General features: G+C 40.2%; 1 protein-coding gene across 1 annotated transcript; it reads left to right on the top strand.

Moving 5' to 3' along the window:
- The first annotated feature begins 1,780 nt into the window (after positions 1–1,780).
- On the top strand, positions 1,781–10,346 carry LOC131461506 (protein unc-119 homolog B-like). Its single transcript, XM_058632810.1, has 5 exons — positions 1,781–2,355; positions 3,278–3,391; positions 5,270–5,369; positions 5,580–5,752; positions 7,618–10,346. The coding sequence occupies exons 1-5, from the start codon at positions 1,851–1,853 to the stop codon at positions 7,728–7,730; spliced, it is 1,005 nt and encodes a 334-aa protein (XP_058488793.1). The 5' UTR covers positions 1,781–1,850; the 3' UTR covers positions 7,731–10,346.
- The last annotated feature ends 7,733 nt before the right edge of the window (positions 10,347–18,079 follow it).

Below are 18,079 nucleotides of genomic sequence, written 5' to 3'. Positions count from 1 at the left end.
GTCTATAATGTATATTCTATCTGACCTTTTTATCGTCTTATTGTCGATATTTTTCTAAATTGTACATGTTTATTATTTAATCAGACACTTTAATATTCCGGCATGGCACGGCGGTTCGGTATCCTTTTCCATACTATAGTACCTCCTCAATGAAGTCACAGCGTGACACTGCTGTTTGTTGTAAAGTGGTTCTTTTCAGTATCTCAGGCAATGTCCAGACGTAAACGACACAAACACGATCTTTTGCTTTACCGCTTTCAAAAAGTTCCCCGTAAAGACAGCATCGTTTCAGGAAATATCTCCGTCCACAAACAGATGTGCCGGAACTGTGTAGTGGAAAAGCACCACAAATTTCCCCATTGCAGGACTAAGGAATATCTTGTGTTATCTGATCTGATCTGTGGTCAAGACACAATATGGGTTGTTTACCTTGCTCAGGGGCTCAGACACAGCTCAAACAGAGCTAATGGACAAGGTTGATTTCCCCATTAACAATTTGTTGACCTAAAAAGTTGTGTTAGGGTTGTTAGTGTCCAGGCTGGATCAAGGAAACTCAATTGGAGCTGCCTGGTGAAGGAAACAGCAGCAGCAGCATTGATTGGCAAATTCAGACCTACAAATGAGCCCTCAGGGAAGGTTGTTCCCGTGTTTGCTGATGTTTTTTGACGGACAACGTGGATGTCACCCTATACCATCACTTTAACAATATTAGCAACTGTTGCTACATAGACACTGCTATGTTAGCGTTTAAGGCAGCCCGTGGCCAAGTGGAAAGGGAACTTGACTTGTAACCGGAAGGTCGCCAGTTCAAATCCCCACCCTGCCAAAAAGGGCTGGGGTACCCCTGAGCAAGGTACCCAACTCCCAATGCTACTCAGTGTGGCAGCCCACTGCTCCTAATTCTAGGATGGCTCAAAATGCAGAGGAATACTTTCCCTAAGGGGATTAATAAAAAAAAAACTTTAATGGCCACAAAGTGTCAGGCCTGCTGCCCACTGTCAAGTGTTGAGTCCGCCATTAAATGTGCTGTCACAAACCAACAAATGACACATTATAGCTTTAAATCAGCGTCACAGAGGGCTTTTGTTTTGAAGATTTTGACCGGATGCGGTCTGTGAACACATTGTATCTTGATGGCAGTACGCTGTTGTGTTGACCGGATAAACAGGTTCTGACTGAGACACTTTACCCACAGTGAAAAGGAATTAAATCCGTGCGGCTCTCCCTGTATTGTGGAAAACTGACTCGACCTGAGGCGTCATCTTCTCAGGAGGAAGAGTTCTGCAGCTTTTACAATGTGGAAAAAAAACTCATTTACATAACACCTGCGTCTCAGTGTTCAGCCCATTTGTTTAGCCCGCGCAGAAGAGCAACACGTCAGTTAAAGATCTCTGTGTGTGTGTGTGTGTGTTTATGTTTTACATATTGGTAAAGTAATATAATGGGATTTCAAGGTTTTAGATTAAGTTAACTTTGTTGTATCATAATATTATGAAAACACAACATAACTCAAACGAATCATTTTAGAAAAAGGACATTTAAACTGTTTGGAAGAATAAAGTTTGGAGAATAAGAATAAAATCAAGTATAGTGTGTATATATGTATGTATGTATGTATGTATGTATGTATGTATGTATAGATAGATTAGGTTAAATTGTGTAAATAAGTGTAACTTTATTATCTATTATGTGGACAAGAGCTTAGAAAATAAGAATAGAAAGAATAAAGCCAAGTATATTTTAAAATCAAAACATAATTATTTATTCCTAGGGCCATTCATACATATAGTTTTCATTTTTGTTTATGTGTAAAACTGAGAGAAAATTCAAATAAACAAACAAACTATGAAATGTGCTTTTCCACTGCTGTGTGTCTGTCTCCCCCTGGTGGACAACTCGAAGAACCTCCTCGCACCTTCTCCTGTGACTCGCAGGACGAGTTGCCATGGCAACTGTACAGCATGTGTTTACAAAAACTCGAGCTTGACCGTTCACTTATCTCGACTCTCCGACACTCGACATCTACGACGCCATCTTCGGTTCTATTCTCGGCGCTTTCGACGGGGAGCGGGGACACGGAGGGCGGGCAGATCCTCCGACCTGAAGCGAGAGCGGGATCCGCGCCACGGTCGAAGATGAGCGGAGCCAAAGCCCGCAGCGACGCGCCTGTTGCCGAGGATGTCTCCGGCACTGCGGCTCCTCCGCGGGACCGCAAGCCCGGCGGAGGGGTTCTGAAGAGGCTCAAGTCCCGGAGGAGCCAGGTGGACAGCAGGCCCGTGACGGAGGAGGACCTGCGGACACAGAGTGGAGACATCACACCGGAGGACGTGTTAGGACTGCGGGTGGCCACGCGAGGTTTGAGTGACGCTTCTTAACCCACGGATGCTGATCATGTGCTCATCTGCTCAGGCTAAAATTAAACATCTGTCCTAAATGTGTAACTGCAGAATACATCATCTCTTCATATGACGTAACATCACAGCAAATGACTTCCGGTTATATATGGTTTAAGACAGAGATAATCATGTTGTGGGCCATAAATAGTATAAATGACACATGTAGTGTACATGTGTATAGTTGACTGTATTTGGACTGTACCATTTAAAAAAAAGAAAGAAAGATGAATCTAGCAATTGCTTTATGATTAGTCGACTCATTTGACAACTTATTTTCGATTATTGTTAAGCATTTGTCCAGATATACACTGAACAGTGTGTACCTAATAAAGTGGCCTGTGAGTGCATTTACATTTAGTGCTAAATATACAGTATAGGACAGAAACAAACAAATGGAGGACACCATTAATGTCTTCATGGATTTACATTTTATTGTTTTTATTTGAATTCATGTTTTGTCAACCTCTCAGAGAGCAAATACAAAACATAAATTACACATATATGTGTGTATGTATATATATATGTAAATATATATATATACAGTATATAGTTGCAAAATAAGTTAGAGAAAGGAAATAAAGAGCCAATTATCTTCATTTTCCTATGAGAGATTTACACTATTTATTTACACTGTGTATGCGCTTTAAAAAACAAAACAAAAACATACCATTGACCTTTGTTTACATTCAAACAGGACCTTGTTGTCAGCTTCACTGTTCCAGTACCACACAGAGCACACTGATCATTAAAGCTTTATCTTATTCTGTAAATACAAGCTGGTGGCTGCGTCATAAAAGTGGAGCTCTGCTTGTTTGTGTTTTTAACAGTGTACACATGAACTACACATTATCCTCTGACTGCTCTCTCTGTCATGGTTGCAGGTTACCTCTGTAAGCCAGAGGCCAACATTTACAACGTCGACTTTGTGCGCTTTAAGATCAGAGACCTGGAGACTGGAACTGTCCTCTTTGAGATCGCCAAACCCCCACACGCAGGTAACATTTCAGCATTAATCAACAATGAATGACTTTGAAATGGAAAACCACAATTTATATTTGCAAAAGTAACACTCAAAATGTGTTTTTAATGCATTGCAGATGCAGTTTAAATATTAATAAATATAATACAAATCAGATTTGTAAGCATAACTGATGGTAATCTGGTCTTCCTGACCAACTGTCCACATCATATAAGTGATCAGATCCAAATTGATATTGTCTACTCTAGACTTCTACATAGATTTCTATAGTAACAGGAAAAACAAGTAGTCGGAACGAAATAAACAAAACGGATGACAGAAATCTGCCCCTGTTTCTGTCCCAAATATGTGGAGCTGTGGCGCAAAGTTTCTTCTTCTTTCTTCTGCATCTACTGATTTTAGCCGATTAGCTCCACACGACACTCTCTCTGTGTTTCTCAGTGTTTAGATCTCGTGTCTGTGGTGACATTTCCATGGTGCACATGTGAGTAGGCAAAACAGAAGAAGCACACGGCGCGAGTAAAGCGATATTACAGCAGCAGCACCGTGGCTGAAAACGGAGTAGTATTTCTACTGACCGAAGAAACAGGAGCTTCTTTCTGCGATGTATAAGTGAAATACCATGTGGTGTCAACACGGGATGTTTTATTCTGGAAAGTGAACCGGATTTTTTTATTTTCATATTTGAATCACAATCAAGTCTTTTTTGCAAGAAGCAAAAAGACTTGATTGTGCAATACTGAAAATGCGTGCTCTGCCAACAGCAATCAACCACTCCCCTAACACCTGCCGGACTGCATGCCTGCATGTGCCAGTCACAGCTGCTGCTGCTGGTTCCTTCGCCATGCAGCTCAAATTGAGTTACCTTGATTCAGCCTGGACACTAACAACCCTAACATACACTAAAATACAGATTTACAACACACAACGTACCAATGTACAGTTGTAACAGAAGAAGATCTCTCTATTTCTGTATGTGTGTGTGTAAATATGTACATTTTTCTTGAATGGTGTCCCCTCCAAGAGCACCTGTGGTTTCTCTCTCCTCAGTAATATATACAGCACACAGTCTATAAAAGTTCTCACCTTTGCATTAGACAGGGTTCCCTCTTGAAATCTGCTAGATTCCATGCAGAACAATAAGCGAGTGACGTTAAGCAAGAGAGAGCAAAATGTTGTGATGCCTGGGAAATGCTAATTCCAGGATCTCTGTCGCAACAAAGAAAATGATAAAGACTGAATCTGACCAAGATCCCAACAACAATCACTTGTCATTAAAAGTGGACGCCATGGGCGAAGCGGCTCTTATGAGCGGCCCTACAACCGAACGTCTTATTATTAATATCAAAATATTGCTAGCAAATATATTTAGTATTATATTATTTGTTTATATTCTATCACATCGCTGGCAGCTGTGCCACTGTGTTTGAAGGACATGTTTTTATTACAACATTTGGGCCTCGTGCTGGGCCTCATGGAATTCATGGGGGGCCACATGTGGCCCTCAGGCCGGCCTTGTTTAGACTGCAGTCCAAATCGGATTTTTAAGCATATCCAGATAGTTCATTTAAAAAAGGCTTTTCTATTTTTGCTGATTCTATACAGCACTTTGGTTTTTAAAACACACAAGATCCGATTTTTCCAAAGCTGATACAAACCACATACAGAGGTGGTTTTAATGTGATTCTGATCGGATTATTACAGATCCGTTTCAGTCTGAATGTCTTTTTTCACTCAGGTAAGAGCGTCTTCAATGTTTATTACAAGTATTATCCTATCTTATCTTAACTTATCTTATCTTATCTTATCTTATCTTATCTTATCTTATCTTATCTTATCTTGACGTGAAACACGAATGCTGTGACGTATCTTGTTCCTCTGTTCCGTCTCTCAGATGATGATGAGGAGAACAGAGAGGCTGACTCCAGCACAGGCCGCTTCGTACGCTACCAGTTCACCCCAGCCTTCCTGCGCCTGAGGACCGTGGGAGCAACGTGAGTGACTCACGCCTAAACACCAACACACAGCTGACACACTCACCTGTTCCATAAACAAACAATGAAGACAATCGCAGCATTGTCCTCAGCCGGCTTCTCACACACACTGACAGAACATTGTGTTTCACCTGTGTGCCCACACTCTGTGTAATGACATTAATATTCACCAAAGACTTGTTGTGGTTTCTCTCCGTGTTGCTCCATCAGGGTGGAATTCACAGTGGGGAACAGGCCTCTGAACAATTTCCGCATGATTGAGAGACACTACTTTCGCGATCACCTGCTAAAGAGCTTTGACTTTGACTTTGGCTTCTGCATTCCAAACAGCCGTAACACCTGTGAGCACATCTACGAGTTCCCTCAGCTGTCTGACAGCCTCGGTGAGTCATGTTTTCATTTATGTAAGTCAAATGCCTTGAATATAAGTATTATCATAGACCGTTTAAATAAAAAGTGTATTGTCCATGCAGAACAATGAGCGAGTAAAGTTAAGCAAGAGAGCGTCGTGATTACGTGATGTCTGGGAAATGGAAATTCTAAGATCCCTGGCTCACTAAAGAAAATTTACAAAGACTGATTTTGACCAAGATCCCATGGACAGATGCACAGCGTGTCAAAAATCAATAAAAGTGGACGTCATGGGTGAAGCAGCTCTTACAAGTTGCCCTCCCACCCTAAGCTGAGTCAACACATTTGGCCATTGAATTTGGGGGAATTGGTACTGGAAAGGTACTTGAAAAGTCCTTGAATTTGATGTCAGTGCAGGTATTTAGCAGCGATTTCACTGGTTGCAAAGAAAACCAAAACATTGAATTGAATTATATGGAAAAATAAGTCTATTTGATTCATATTTGATTTATTACGTTGGTAAACATTTTCCTGAGGCGTTAATGGTCTCAGTCACTCGTCTAAGGTCTTTTTTAAAAGAAAACATCCCAGATTACTGATTAACTGTTTTTAATTATTAAAATATGTTCTGTGAGTTTTCTTTAATGTAGATATTTTTCTTGTTAATTTTGAATTAGTAGATGCATTTCCAATGAATGCTTGGTCAATGAAACTACACTTTATGTGTGTTATTTGAAACATATACACATAAATATACACGTATACATAAAAAGTTTGTTTTAGGACCCAAAAAAATCATCCCACATCCCATCGGTGGGTCCGACCCAGTGTTTGGTAACTGCTAATCTTTCTCAGGATATTTCCATAACATGGTTCTTTGTCTTCTTCCTCATCCTGGGTCGGTTCAGCAGTTGACTAAATAAACACTAGATAGATTTTTAGCAAGCATGTTCTTGCTGAGCTTATTTGTTAACTGGGAATCAGTTAAAGTGTACAGATACAGATAAATACAGCAAACTTTGTTACTTACCAAAGGACAATCAAGTCATACAGTACAGCTACAATGTACAATGTGTCAAATATTTTAAAACAAGTTTAATTCAATATATTAAATAGATAAGAACACCTAAAATACTTAGGTGTAGAGGAGGATAGAGGAGAAAAGGATAGAGGAGAAAAAACCTGGGCAAAGAGTGGGCAATATGAGCTTAAAATTACAACACAATATTTCATAATGATATCGTAATAAAGATATTCACAGAATTTCAAAGTAAAAGTGTTTGTTTTGATATGGAAGGACATATTGTTCACAATAATAACATATTTATAAAAATAAATGAATATTTCAATGCCAAAAACAGAGAAATAAATCCACCAAACAAGCATATATATATATATATATGTATATATATATATATATATACTGTATATATACAGTACATATATGTAATTTAATGTTGAATGTAATACATTTAAAAATGTGAAAATTAAAACTGAATATTCTTATTACTACTATTATAAAATATTGTTAGCAAATGTAACGTATTTAGTATTATATTCACGCTGTCCATGTTTTATATTATAACATGATGTTGAGTGGTGGGCAACATATAACTGATTGTTACATGTGGCCCGCGGGCCGCCAGTTTGACACCTCTGCAGTGTAAATCATTTCAGGTCAACACTTCATTTTCATTTCAAGAAAATAGAAATACTTCATTTGGTAACACCTACATGAATTATATGATGAGCATGCTGACTTGAGTTTGAATGAACTCTATTTGAAGTGATTTTTTTTTCTTACGTTTTCCAACAATTTACATACTGTGCATTTAAACCGACACTAAAGAAAGCCTTTGTTTCAGTGACTGACTTGTGCATGCTGTGTGTCTTGCAGTCCGTCAGATGGTGCAGTGTCCTTACGAGACCCGGTCAGACAGCTTCTACTTCGTCGACAACAGACTGGTCATGCACAACAAGGCAGACTATGCTTATAACGGAGGACAGTGATGTTTGCTGCCAGACAAACACTCACCCGAGACATATACATAAACATGGATATACATACAAACACACATGCATACATACAAATGCACCCATAGAGACACGGTTGAGTTATTTATGTCCGTAAAGATGAATTGCCATTTTGCATCACTGTCATTTTCAGGGGTTGTGTTTTCATAGTATGTTGTCAAAATGTGTTAAATCTAATAATGAGACTGGAGATTGTAAGAAACACAGGTGTCCTTCACTCACTCTATAACTTCACCAAGTGCATCAGAGAACTAGAAAGGACGTCTTTCTTCTTTGTTTGTGCATAGTAATGCTGCCTGTGTCCCATTTGTAGTTGGAACTCCGAATTTCTGAGGTCACAGAGGAACAGCCCCTGAAGTTCATGAAACTGCATTTGTTTCACAGTAATTCAGTTTCATTTGGTACCCGGAGACATGTTGCTACAGTGTCGAGGTTGTTATTAACTAGAATTGCTAACAATGGCTAGCCTGGGATAGCTTTGCAATCTGTAACGCAGTAAACTCTGAGGAGATTCCTAAGCTCCGACTTCCAAACTTCCACTACAACACGCACGCTCTGGTTTGTTAGTTCAGATTGATGGAGAAACTCATTATTCTGAATATTCTGAGGTTACGCCAAACTATTTTTATTTTTAAGATTGCTCTGGGTAACTTTTTAATATGAGCAAATGTCTGTTACATCCAAACTATTGAGTTCTCCCAGTGCTGATTAAGCCAATCAGCTCCACAGGGTCCTCTCTTTTGTTTCTCATTATAGCCGTGTTTAGATCTTGTGTTGCTTGGCGTATTCCCTGGAAGTGATTTGTTGACGACCACAAACAGGCTTGAGTTTCACTGAAGACACAAAGTAATGCCCATGAAAAGCTCAGAAAACCCTGTTTTTCAGCAGTTTGATGGGATCAATGCTTCTTGTCCCCTCTCGCCTCCTGTGCTGCTGCTGTACGCAAACACTCTCTCAGTCAGGTCTGATAGTTTTGCTTGACAGAGCCTGTTTACAGATGACGGACTTAGCATGTTTCTCCCCGTGTGCATGTGGCTTTTCTCTGTGTGATCCCGTTTCCTCCCACAATCCAAAAAACGTGCAGATTAGTTCAATGGGACACTCTGAATTGACCGTGGCTGTGAATGGTTGTACCTGTCTATCCATCCATCCATTATCTACCACTTTATCCTCCACAGGAGGGTCGCAGGGGCGTGCTGTGCCAATCTCAGATGACATAGGGTGATAGGCGGGGTCACACCCTGGACAGATCGCCAGTCCATCACGGGGCCACATATAGAGAGAAAGAAACATTCACATCTCAAATATGGTCAATTTAGAGTGTCCAATTTACCTAATCCCCATATTGCATGTTTTTGGACTGTGGGAGGAAACTGGAGAACCTGGAGAAAACCCATGCACACAGGGCTCAAACCCGGGTCTTCTTGCTGCAAAGGCAAGAGTGCTAACCACTACACCAACCGTGTGGTCCCGCACTCCTCTGTATTGAGGCTTTTTCATTAAACTGACATTAAATCTACTCGCCTGCGACCCTCGTGTGGAGGGTAAAGCACTAGTTGAGTGTTTTGTTTCATGAAGACAAAAAAAAATCACCTAAAGTTACGCACTGCAGCTTTAAATGGGTAGTGTATTCAATTTCTGCTAATAAACCCCACACACAATGCACACTGGGCCTTTAAGCAAGGTCAACATCAATCTGACATCCAAACAGAAGGCTGCTGTTAGATTGGTACCATAAAAATAGCTGATTAATAGCTTTTTAATCGTGGACAGAATGATTTGAAGGACTCGTCATTCCAGTGGCCGTGTGTGACGTTTGTCTCCAAAACTGAACAAAATGGTTATTAGATGAATGCTTATTATCCTCTTAGCAATTTTCAAAAGTGTCCTACCACCCACTCAGAATACACACACACAGACACACACACACGCAATCCCTAAGTGACACACATAGTGTTTACGCTTTGTTTGTCAAAAGCAGCTGCTCTCAGAGCGACCGCCTCCACAATCCACTCCAGACAATATCGGAGGAGAAAGAGAGAAACATTCCTGTCAAACACACATGGTCACTCCTGTGATGCTCTCTCTCACACACACACACACACACACATCGATATAGTACTGTATATGACTTTGATTAAACGTCTCTGGGATGTTTTTTTTTTGTTTGTTTTTTGGTAGCCACATGGAAATAGATCAGGGATCAGTTTATTTAATAGTAACCGTGACCAAATAAATAACTAAATCTTGAATGATGGTTTAACTTTATGTAAGTTTACATTTAATTAAAAAAAATTATAATTGAAGCTGTAAAAGGGCAGGTGGAATTTTCATATCATGGTGCATGAGATGATAGAAAAAAAAATCACATTTTCAAATCAATTATTTGGTATTCAGTGTGGAAAGAAAGTTTTGTTCGTCCCCTTTCATCTTAGTTTAATGACCTGTATTTTGAACTTGTTCCTAACTGCTCACATCAATTTGTACTTTGGCAACTTCGGTGTTCAGGGTCAAAGACGGTGTTTGTATGAAAAAATAATATATGTATATATACATATATATACATGTAAAAAGTGAAGAAATAAATGTACATTTTGAGATAAAAAAGTGTTTGATGCCTGTTTTCTTTCAGAGGACGAAACACAAAGTGCCAAAAATGTCCACTAGGAGGGGCTATTACGTTATAACTGAGTTGCAGGAGAATCCCAGTGGTTTCCACTCAGGTTCATGTTTGTTTGAGGTAAAGAGCACAGCAGTGATTTCCATTTTTACTAGAAATGTTTTTTGTCCTACACAAAGTGACGCTGATAATATCACTTCAGTTCCATGTCTCTACTTTAACGACATGTGGTGAGTGACAGTCGCATGTCGCACATTTTGAAAAGTTTTTTTTTTTTTTTCTGTCTCAAATGTGAGACTCTCTGTGTTTATTCTTTCTCAGGCTGTTTCCTCCTATCTCTGTGTTCATCTCTTGATCTCTCTCTCTCAATTTCCATCTCTCTCTCCAGCTCTCATGCCCAAACACTTGTGCTCTTTTCTCTCCTGCCTCTCCCTCCCTGTTTCTCTCTCCACACCTATGCAGCCCGCTCTCCCACACTGTTTTTTTTTTTTCCTTTTCTTTCCTCCTCTCTCACCTGGTAACCAGACCTCTGGAGAGGAGTGTTGAGTTTCCACTTTCCCAGAGAAGAGGACAATCTGAGGCACACAAAGACCTACAATGGATCCCCTCTGCTCTCTCCTCCCTGCGCTCTGTTGCTGCACAGCTGAACACACATGCACAGAAAAATACAGTTCACTGAACTACATAAGAATACAGCCCAGACTCTACTTGTTATTCACCCTGTCCTGTTTACCCACTGATTCACTTGATTTTTGCTCCTTATGTATTAGGTTTTTACCAATACGATACATTTGTCAAGTCAGATTCTTCTCTTCATTTATAAAGCTGAAATTTAACCATGTAAAGTGTTCATTTAATCACTCTAAACTTGTTGTATCTATCCATAAACTCCAGTAAATCATGAAATACCATTTTGAATCTGATGAACTCAGCTGTAGACAAAAAGCAGGAATAATTGTTTAATCAGAATAATTGTGTGGAAAGCAGAGGTGCCATTGTCATATACCTGCATGAGCATGACAGGTGAAAAGTAATGTTTGGTTCATGGCAAGACAATTTTTACAGCTGCAAATCCACAAAACCACTTTTTTGTGGCACCCAACAAGATGGCTGCTTGAATTCTTTGTGTGTTCAGAGATCAGATGGCCTCCTGCACGCATTAGTTGTAAAAAGTGTTCATTTGAGTTGCTGTTGTGAATTACCGCCACTACTCTATCATTTCAAAACGGTCTGTCCTGTCCGTTCCTCACGGAAGGTGTTTCTGCGTAAACAAACGCTGCTGTTCACTGGATAGTTTCTCCTTTTTCGATCAAAAAAAAAAAAAAAAAAAAAAAAAAGAATTGGGGGGAAACTCCCGTGAAAAGCCTAACATCTCTTCCACATTTTTGATGCTCGGTTTGTTTTTCAGCAGGTCCTATCAACCATGTCTACATGCCTGACTGCACTGAGGTGCTGCCACATGACGTGCATTCACAAGCAGCAGAACAGCTGTACCTAATAAAGTGGTCAGTGAGTGAATTTATCGAATGTTTCATTTGTAATATGACAGGTTTGTCATCTTTCATGTAGATCAGTGGTCAGCAACTGGCCAAAACTGGTCAACCAGCATTAAAAGAATACGTCACCGATTAGCATTTAGCTTTGTATTACTAGAACAGGGGGAGTATTTTTTGAAAGATTGTGCTTCACAACCTCAGTTTCCCCTGAGGTGAGAAATATCTTCATTCTTTTCTTTGTTACGTGTCCACCAGTGACACTTGGTCCGAGGCTTGAAACTGCAACGCTAATTCCGCACTTTTTAGACCCACACTCGTAGGGGGGCGGGACCTCATTCCCAGAATGTAAACAGTGTCCGCTATCTTTGCTAACAGTTACGCTAACAGGACCAAGTGTCACTGGTGGACACGTAACAAAGAAAAGAATGAAGATATTTCACAACTCAGGGGAAACTGAGGTTGTGAAGCACAATTTTTCATAAATACTACCCCTGTTCTAGTAATACAAAGCTAAATGCTAATTGGTGACGTATTCCTTTAATATCCAGCCAGATAGATGGAGTAAAAAATCAGATAATACCAAAGACACCAGTAACAGTCTGTGACAAATTCAAGTAACCTTTTTAAACCAAGACATCTCGTTTTTTTTCTCATCTAAATAGTTTAGAAAAAGAGGTTTTGCCTGATGAAGTTATGACAGATACTGACAGGTCACAGCAACAACTTTGTGACAAAGTAATCATATTTTGCCTTTAGCATCACCTGATTCCAACTTTTAGCAATAAACCCTCACATCTCCACAAAGGGCAAAGTGTGCCTTTAAAATGTATTAAAAATAACGGCCTTTAAAGTTCCAAACACCTACTCTGTTTCTGATTGGACCACAGAGCAGGATGTAATTAAATTGTACAATCATAAATCAATAATCGTGAACCTTCCATCCGGCTGTGGTGTCTGCTGCTCACTGTAGGCACGCGACCACGTGTCGGTAACACATGGTCAGAACAGGAATCTCCTCAGTACATCCAGGTTTTAGTGTCTACAATTAGCATGTGCACCCACACACACATTCATTCATTCATACGCATACACACACACACACACACACTTTCCAACTTTCCAGGGATGACTTGTATGTGTTCCCAGGCCTTCGTGGAATATATTTCAGCAATCAGTTGTGGATCGAAACACATGGAAATAAATGGACAGGTGGGATGAATCAGATGTTTCATCCCCCCACCCCCACCTCCACCCACTGCGCACACACACACACACACACACACACACACACACACACACACATGCCCACACACCTATCTTTGTGACTGGATTTCCCATATATCCTGTAGAGTGATTTACACCTCATTGAGATTAGGAGTTAGAAGCACTGGTTTACTGAGGTTCCCCCCACACACACGCAGTCTGGTTTCCATGACTTCAGAGGACATTACATTGACATTCATTCATTTCCGAGAGACTTATTCTACCTTAACCTTGACTACTACTACTTAGCCTAACCCTTAACCTAACATAATCCCAACTCTAACCCTAAAAGCTGATCTTCACCCTGAAAAGTCCTTTAACCTTTAAGACTTCCTAATTTGTTCCCAGTGACAGAAAATGCCACCTCCCCAAAAACTGCTATAAAAACATTATATATTAATATTTATTTCCACTTTAAATTACTGAATCTTTTAAATCTAGTTCAGCCTGAAATATACATATCAAATTTTAATAATATTTTTGAAATGTTAACCCCTTAAAGGGCCAGTATGTTTACACAACTCCACTGAAAAAAAAAACTATAACTATAATAATTTCCATAAAATACATTTCAAGTAGAATTTGATAATAATAATTATTATGCCCTGTATGGGTCAATGATTGGCAGAAAACTTTTGATGCATTGTTATTTTTTTGCAGTGTTTTTACAGCTGCTTCTGTTAAGGTGCTGTTTTTGGCCGCTAGGAACAAATTAGTAAATTCTTGTGTAGCTTAGCCATTTTAGGCTAATTTAAGAAACTGAGATGACAGTTCTAAAGTTTACATAAAAAGAATATCCTCTGGAAAATCAGAGCTATATTCATTCAACACATCCAGAATGGCAGGAAATGTCCCTATAGGAACTTTTAAGGATTAAAGCCGTGGATCAAAGATCAAAATGTCCTCACAAAGATAAGTTTGGACGTCTTTTTTTGTACCACACAAAGATATAAACACATGTATATATATATATACACACACACACACAATCTGGTTTCCATGATGACAGAGGACCTTACACTGACTTACATTACTACATCCTGGCGACTTACCCTAACCTTGACTTATCATGACTACTATTGGCCTAATGTGACTGTGTAAACACATTTAGGTCCTCACAGTACGAGTAATACCTGGAAAACACACACACACATAAAAGTTAAAGTTTTAAGGATCCGCCAAAATGTCCCCACAAAGAACAGTCTGAATCAAAACGCACAGTCCACTCCAGACACACACACACAGGTCCAGTCTCAGGCAGGGGGACAGGGGGACAGTGATCTCCTATAAATAGCAGTAAGGAATGGCGTTGATAGGTCCTGTGAAAAGAAATGGAGGGGGGGGGGAGTGGAAAAAGGCTTAAAAGAGATACAGGGATGCACTGTAACTCCACTTGTTCCTGTGTGTGTTTATGTGCGTGCATGTGTGTGTGTGTGTGAGCGGTACTACGAAGAGAGAGAGGTGGTATGGATTACCAAAAAAAGAAAGAAAACAAATCATTGGCCATCTCTCTCTCTTTCTCTCTCTCTGTCCTACATACTCACACTTCCTCAGTCTCTCCCCTTTCTGTCTCATTCTCACTACCCCCCCACCACCACCTCACTTTCTCCCCCCTCCCTCCCTCCCTCCCGCTCCGAGGCCCTGGTGTGAAATCCATCACGCGTTAACATTAAACATTACCCGCAGCATGTCTTCCGACAAAGAGATGATGAGTCACCACACAGCCTTTCTTTTCAGGTCGGCACGGCGATGGCCTCATAGATGCTAGTGACTCCATCTGTATCTGACATGATGTCATTTCCAGCAACCCCTCCCCACCACCACCCCCCCACCATGAGAGGAGAGAGTGAAGAGGTTAAGAGGACGGCGTCTGTAAATAAAACAATTCGATCATATCGTCGTTACAAAGTGAAAATACGCTTTTGAATGAACACCTCAGCACACGCGACGTCATTTAAAGTTGTGCCAGGCAGAGCTTTTTGTCGATGTGACAGGAGACAACACATAATTAGTTAGGGGGAGTTAATAGGAGTTAATAATGCACTCAGTCACAGCAGTGATGGATAGAGGGCCCGTTAACTAACTGTGAGTCCCAAACCAATTTCCATGGAGGCTGAGGAGCAGTATTGACAATCTGTCTTTAAGTGTTAGGTCTCAGCTGATATGTAACCAGAAGCCTTTCGGTGGCGCCTGTGTTTTTGTGTGTTTGCGTGTGTTTGTCCGCCCCAACCATCTGTGCACTAAAAAAAACTGCACTGTAAACAAGAGTAAGTATGTGAGTTTATTCTTGCTAAATTTAGTTTAACTGAACTTCATTTATTTAAGTGTTATATTACATTATATTACATTACATTACATTACATTACATTACATTACATTGTATTTGACTTCATTGATCCCACACTGGGGAGATTCACTTCTTACAGCTGCAGGGTTGGGAGCAGACAAATACTACAATATGATGTAATTTATTTATTTATCTATCTATTTGGTAACACTTTCTATGAAGGTCTAGTTTCTAATGTATTAGGAGCACATGCATAAGACACTATAATGCATACATAATGGTTTATAGTAATGTATGGCAACTAATAACAAGGTTTATTAAGTATTTTAAGTGTGAACATAATGTATTATAAAGTCACTATTTATAATGCTTTACTTTGTGACACCAGTGTTTGAAGGATATATATAACCGTCATGTTAGAGCAGTTCTACACTGAGAATACTTTATAAACCTTGTTATTAGTTGTTATACATTACTATAAACCATTATGATGAGCATTGCAAATGCATTATAATGTCTTATGCATGGGATCCTAATGCGTTATAAACTAGACCTTCATAGAAAGTTTTACCAATTGTTTTTTTTTTCACATGTTTACATACAGTATATTACAATTTGATCAACTGACTAGTTGTCAGTGTGTATTCAGACATGCAGACAGATGGACAAACATACAGAAAGACAGACAGGAATAGTCCTGGTTGAAGGAGCTGTGGCGTGAGTGTGTGCACAGGAAGTCCACAGCTGTGTTTGGAAGCCTCTCAAAGACTTCCAGCACCGTCAGTCCACTTTGTTTTGTGTGCGTATGATTAATAAAGGGTTAACTCAACCCTCAGTCGACTGCCTGGGTAAATCTCCCCCACAATCTCTTCCTTCCTCTCCCTTTCTCTCCTCCTTTTGTCTCTCTCTCCCTTTGCCACACCTTCCCCTACGGGATTGAGGGATTGTGATCGCAGAATGGAGGCGGGGCTCTCGGCACAGCCACAGGTGTGCCTGTTTCCTCCCTTCCCCTGCCTCGTGTAATGATTTCTTTGGCTCGCCACCTGCCAGGTGGAAAAACCACCCACAGCAAATGGAGTTCTTTAAAATGGCCTCTGCTGGCTTCAGCTTAAAAGCATGTGTTATTTCCTTTGCTCTGTTTGCCTTCTGTCAATTGACAAACATTTCATTTTAATCCCCTTTTATTATCCAATAACTGAAGTCAGTTCCGTGAGGTCTTGCTGGAAGTGTTTGTTGCACACTCGTGTTTTTGCATCGCATGCAAATAGTGGCGACTGCCTCTGAGAGCTGTGGCTGCAGGTTCACAGAAGAATCAGAAACGGCCTTTAAAAAAAAAAGGCCAGTGCCCTTCTCTTTCAAACTGCCTCGAGGGTGGTGGAGAGCAGGTCCCAGGCCCTGGGAGGTCAAAGGTTACTCATGGACAATAGTGTCCCACTCTGGGTCAGCTGTGGTCAAGAAAACAAAAGCATTAAAGACCTGGTTTGTGCAAACTATCACAGTCCTTTAAGGCGACAGAGTGACAGCAAGATAGAAGAAGAGAGATGGGACAGAGCAGCCGTTACTAAACTTCACATTTTAAATTCAATTCAATCAATTTTGGCCCACCCAGACCTGAAATTGTACATTGTATTTATTCCACCAATAGGCAGAAAATAATATTTGGATTTTAAATCAGGTTTCTAACTGTAAGATTATGAGTTTGCTTTACTTCAGAAAAAAATAATCTATTGAACTGTTTGCCTTGAAAATTAATTGACAGCATTGTTTACATTTACTTGTTGAGTTCAGCTCATTATGTTTTTGTAAAGGTTTCATTTTTTGTAATTGCAAAACTGAAAATTGAAAACCTTTACTGTATATTTGGGTATTTTATAAACTATGGTAGTACCTTCACTGCCCACTAGTTCTCCACTGCTCACACTGTGAGAATCACTGGGGGGAAGCAAAAGCAGGCACCAAAAAAACAACAATGAGAACACACTGTATAAACCTCTGTCACACTGATTTCACCATTCACACACTCACACAGATGTGAGTGTGTGAATGTTGCTTTGAATGCATACTCAACCAGATTTCCACAAGTTAATGGGTCATCTCAAATCCATTGTGTTTCAAATGACTCAAATCACTTTCAGTTCTGCAATAACTACATAAAAACATTTTTAAAAGTGAAGCCACATGTATTTTTTTTTTCATCTACTCTACATTCATTCACATGGTTCCAACTTGTTCCGCACCCCCTCCCCCTCCCCCCTCACCACTGTCTTTCTCCTCCTCCCTCCCTCTCTCTCTCTTTGTATTCAGTGCCATTGATCATGCACGCAGAAATTCAGCACGCCCAACCATGGCTGCAGCCAGGATAGGTTCACTAGTGCAAGGCTCTGTCCTACATACTGTTTTCTCGCTATGGTCCAGCAGGCCACAGTGACACCCTCCCCCTGGTCTGCCTCCACACACACACACACACACACATAGGAACACCCTGCAGCCTGTCTCAGACACATGCACATATCATCACATGGTACTGGGAATGTTAACTCATCCCTACTGAAAAACTTCCAGTCAGGTGCAAAGAGGATGAGATTTTTAGTTTTATACTTACATCTCTGTCTCTGTTGCTCTCACACACACACACCCACACACATTCACACACTTTTGA

The sequence above is a fragment of the Solea solea genome, chromosome 6 (genome assembly GCF_958295425.1).
Source record: "Solea solea chromosome 6, fSolSol10.1, whole genome shotgun sequence".
NCBI lineage: Eukaryota > Metazoa > Chordata > Actinopteri > Pleuronectiformes > Soleidae > Solea > Solea solea.
The sequence above is the reverse complement of the archived record's forward strand: the minus strand, read 5'-3'. Positions and strand labels throughout refer to the sequence as shown.

Coding starts and splice junctions, on each gene's coding strand:
- LOC131461506 (XM_058632810.1), top strand. CDS start 1,851: ATGTGCTTTTCCACTGCTGTGTGTCTGTCTCCCCCTGGTGGACAACTC. Junction 2,356..3,277: donor ACTGCGGGTGGCCACGCGAG/GTTTGAGTGACG, acceptor TCATGGTTGCAG/GTTACCTCTGTAAGCCAGAG. Junction 5,753..7,617: donor TCAGCTGTCTGACAGCCTCG/GTGAGTCATGTT, acceptor TGTGTCTTGCAG/TCCGTCAGATGGTGCAGTGT.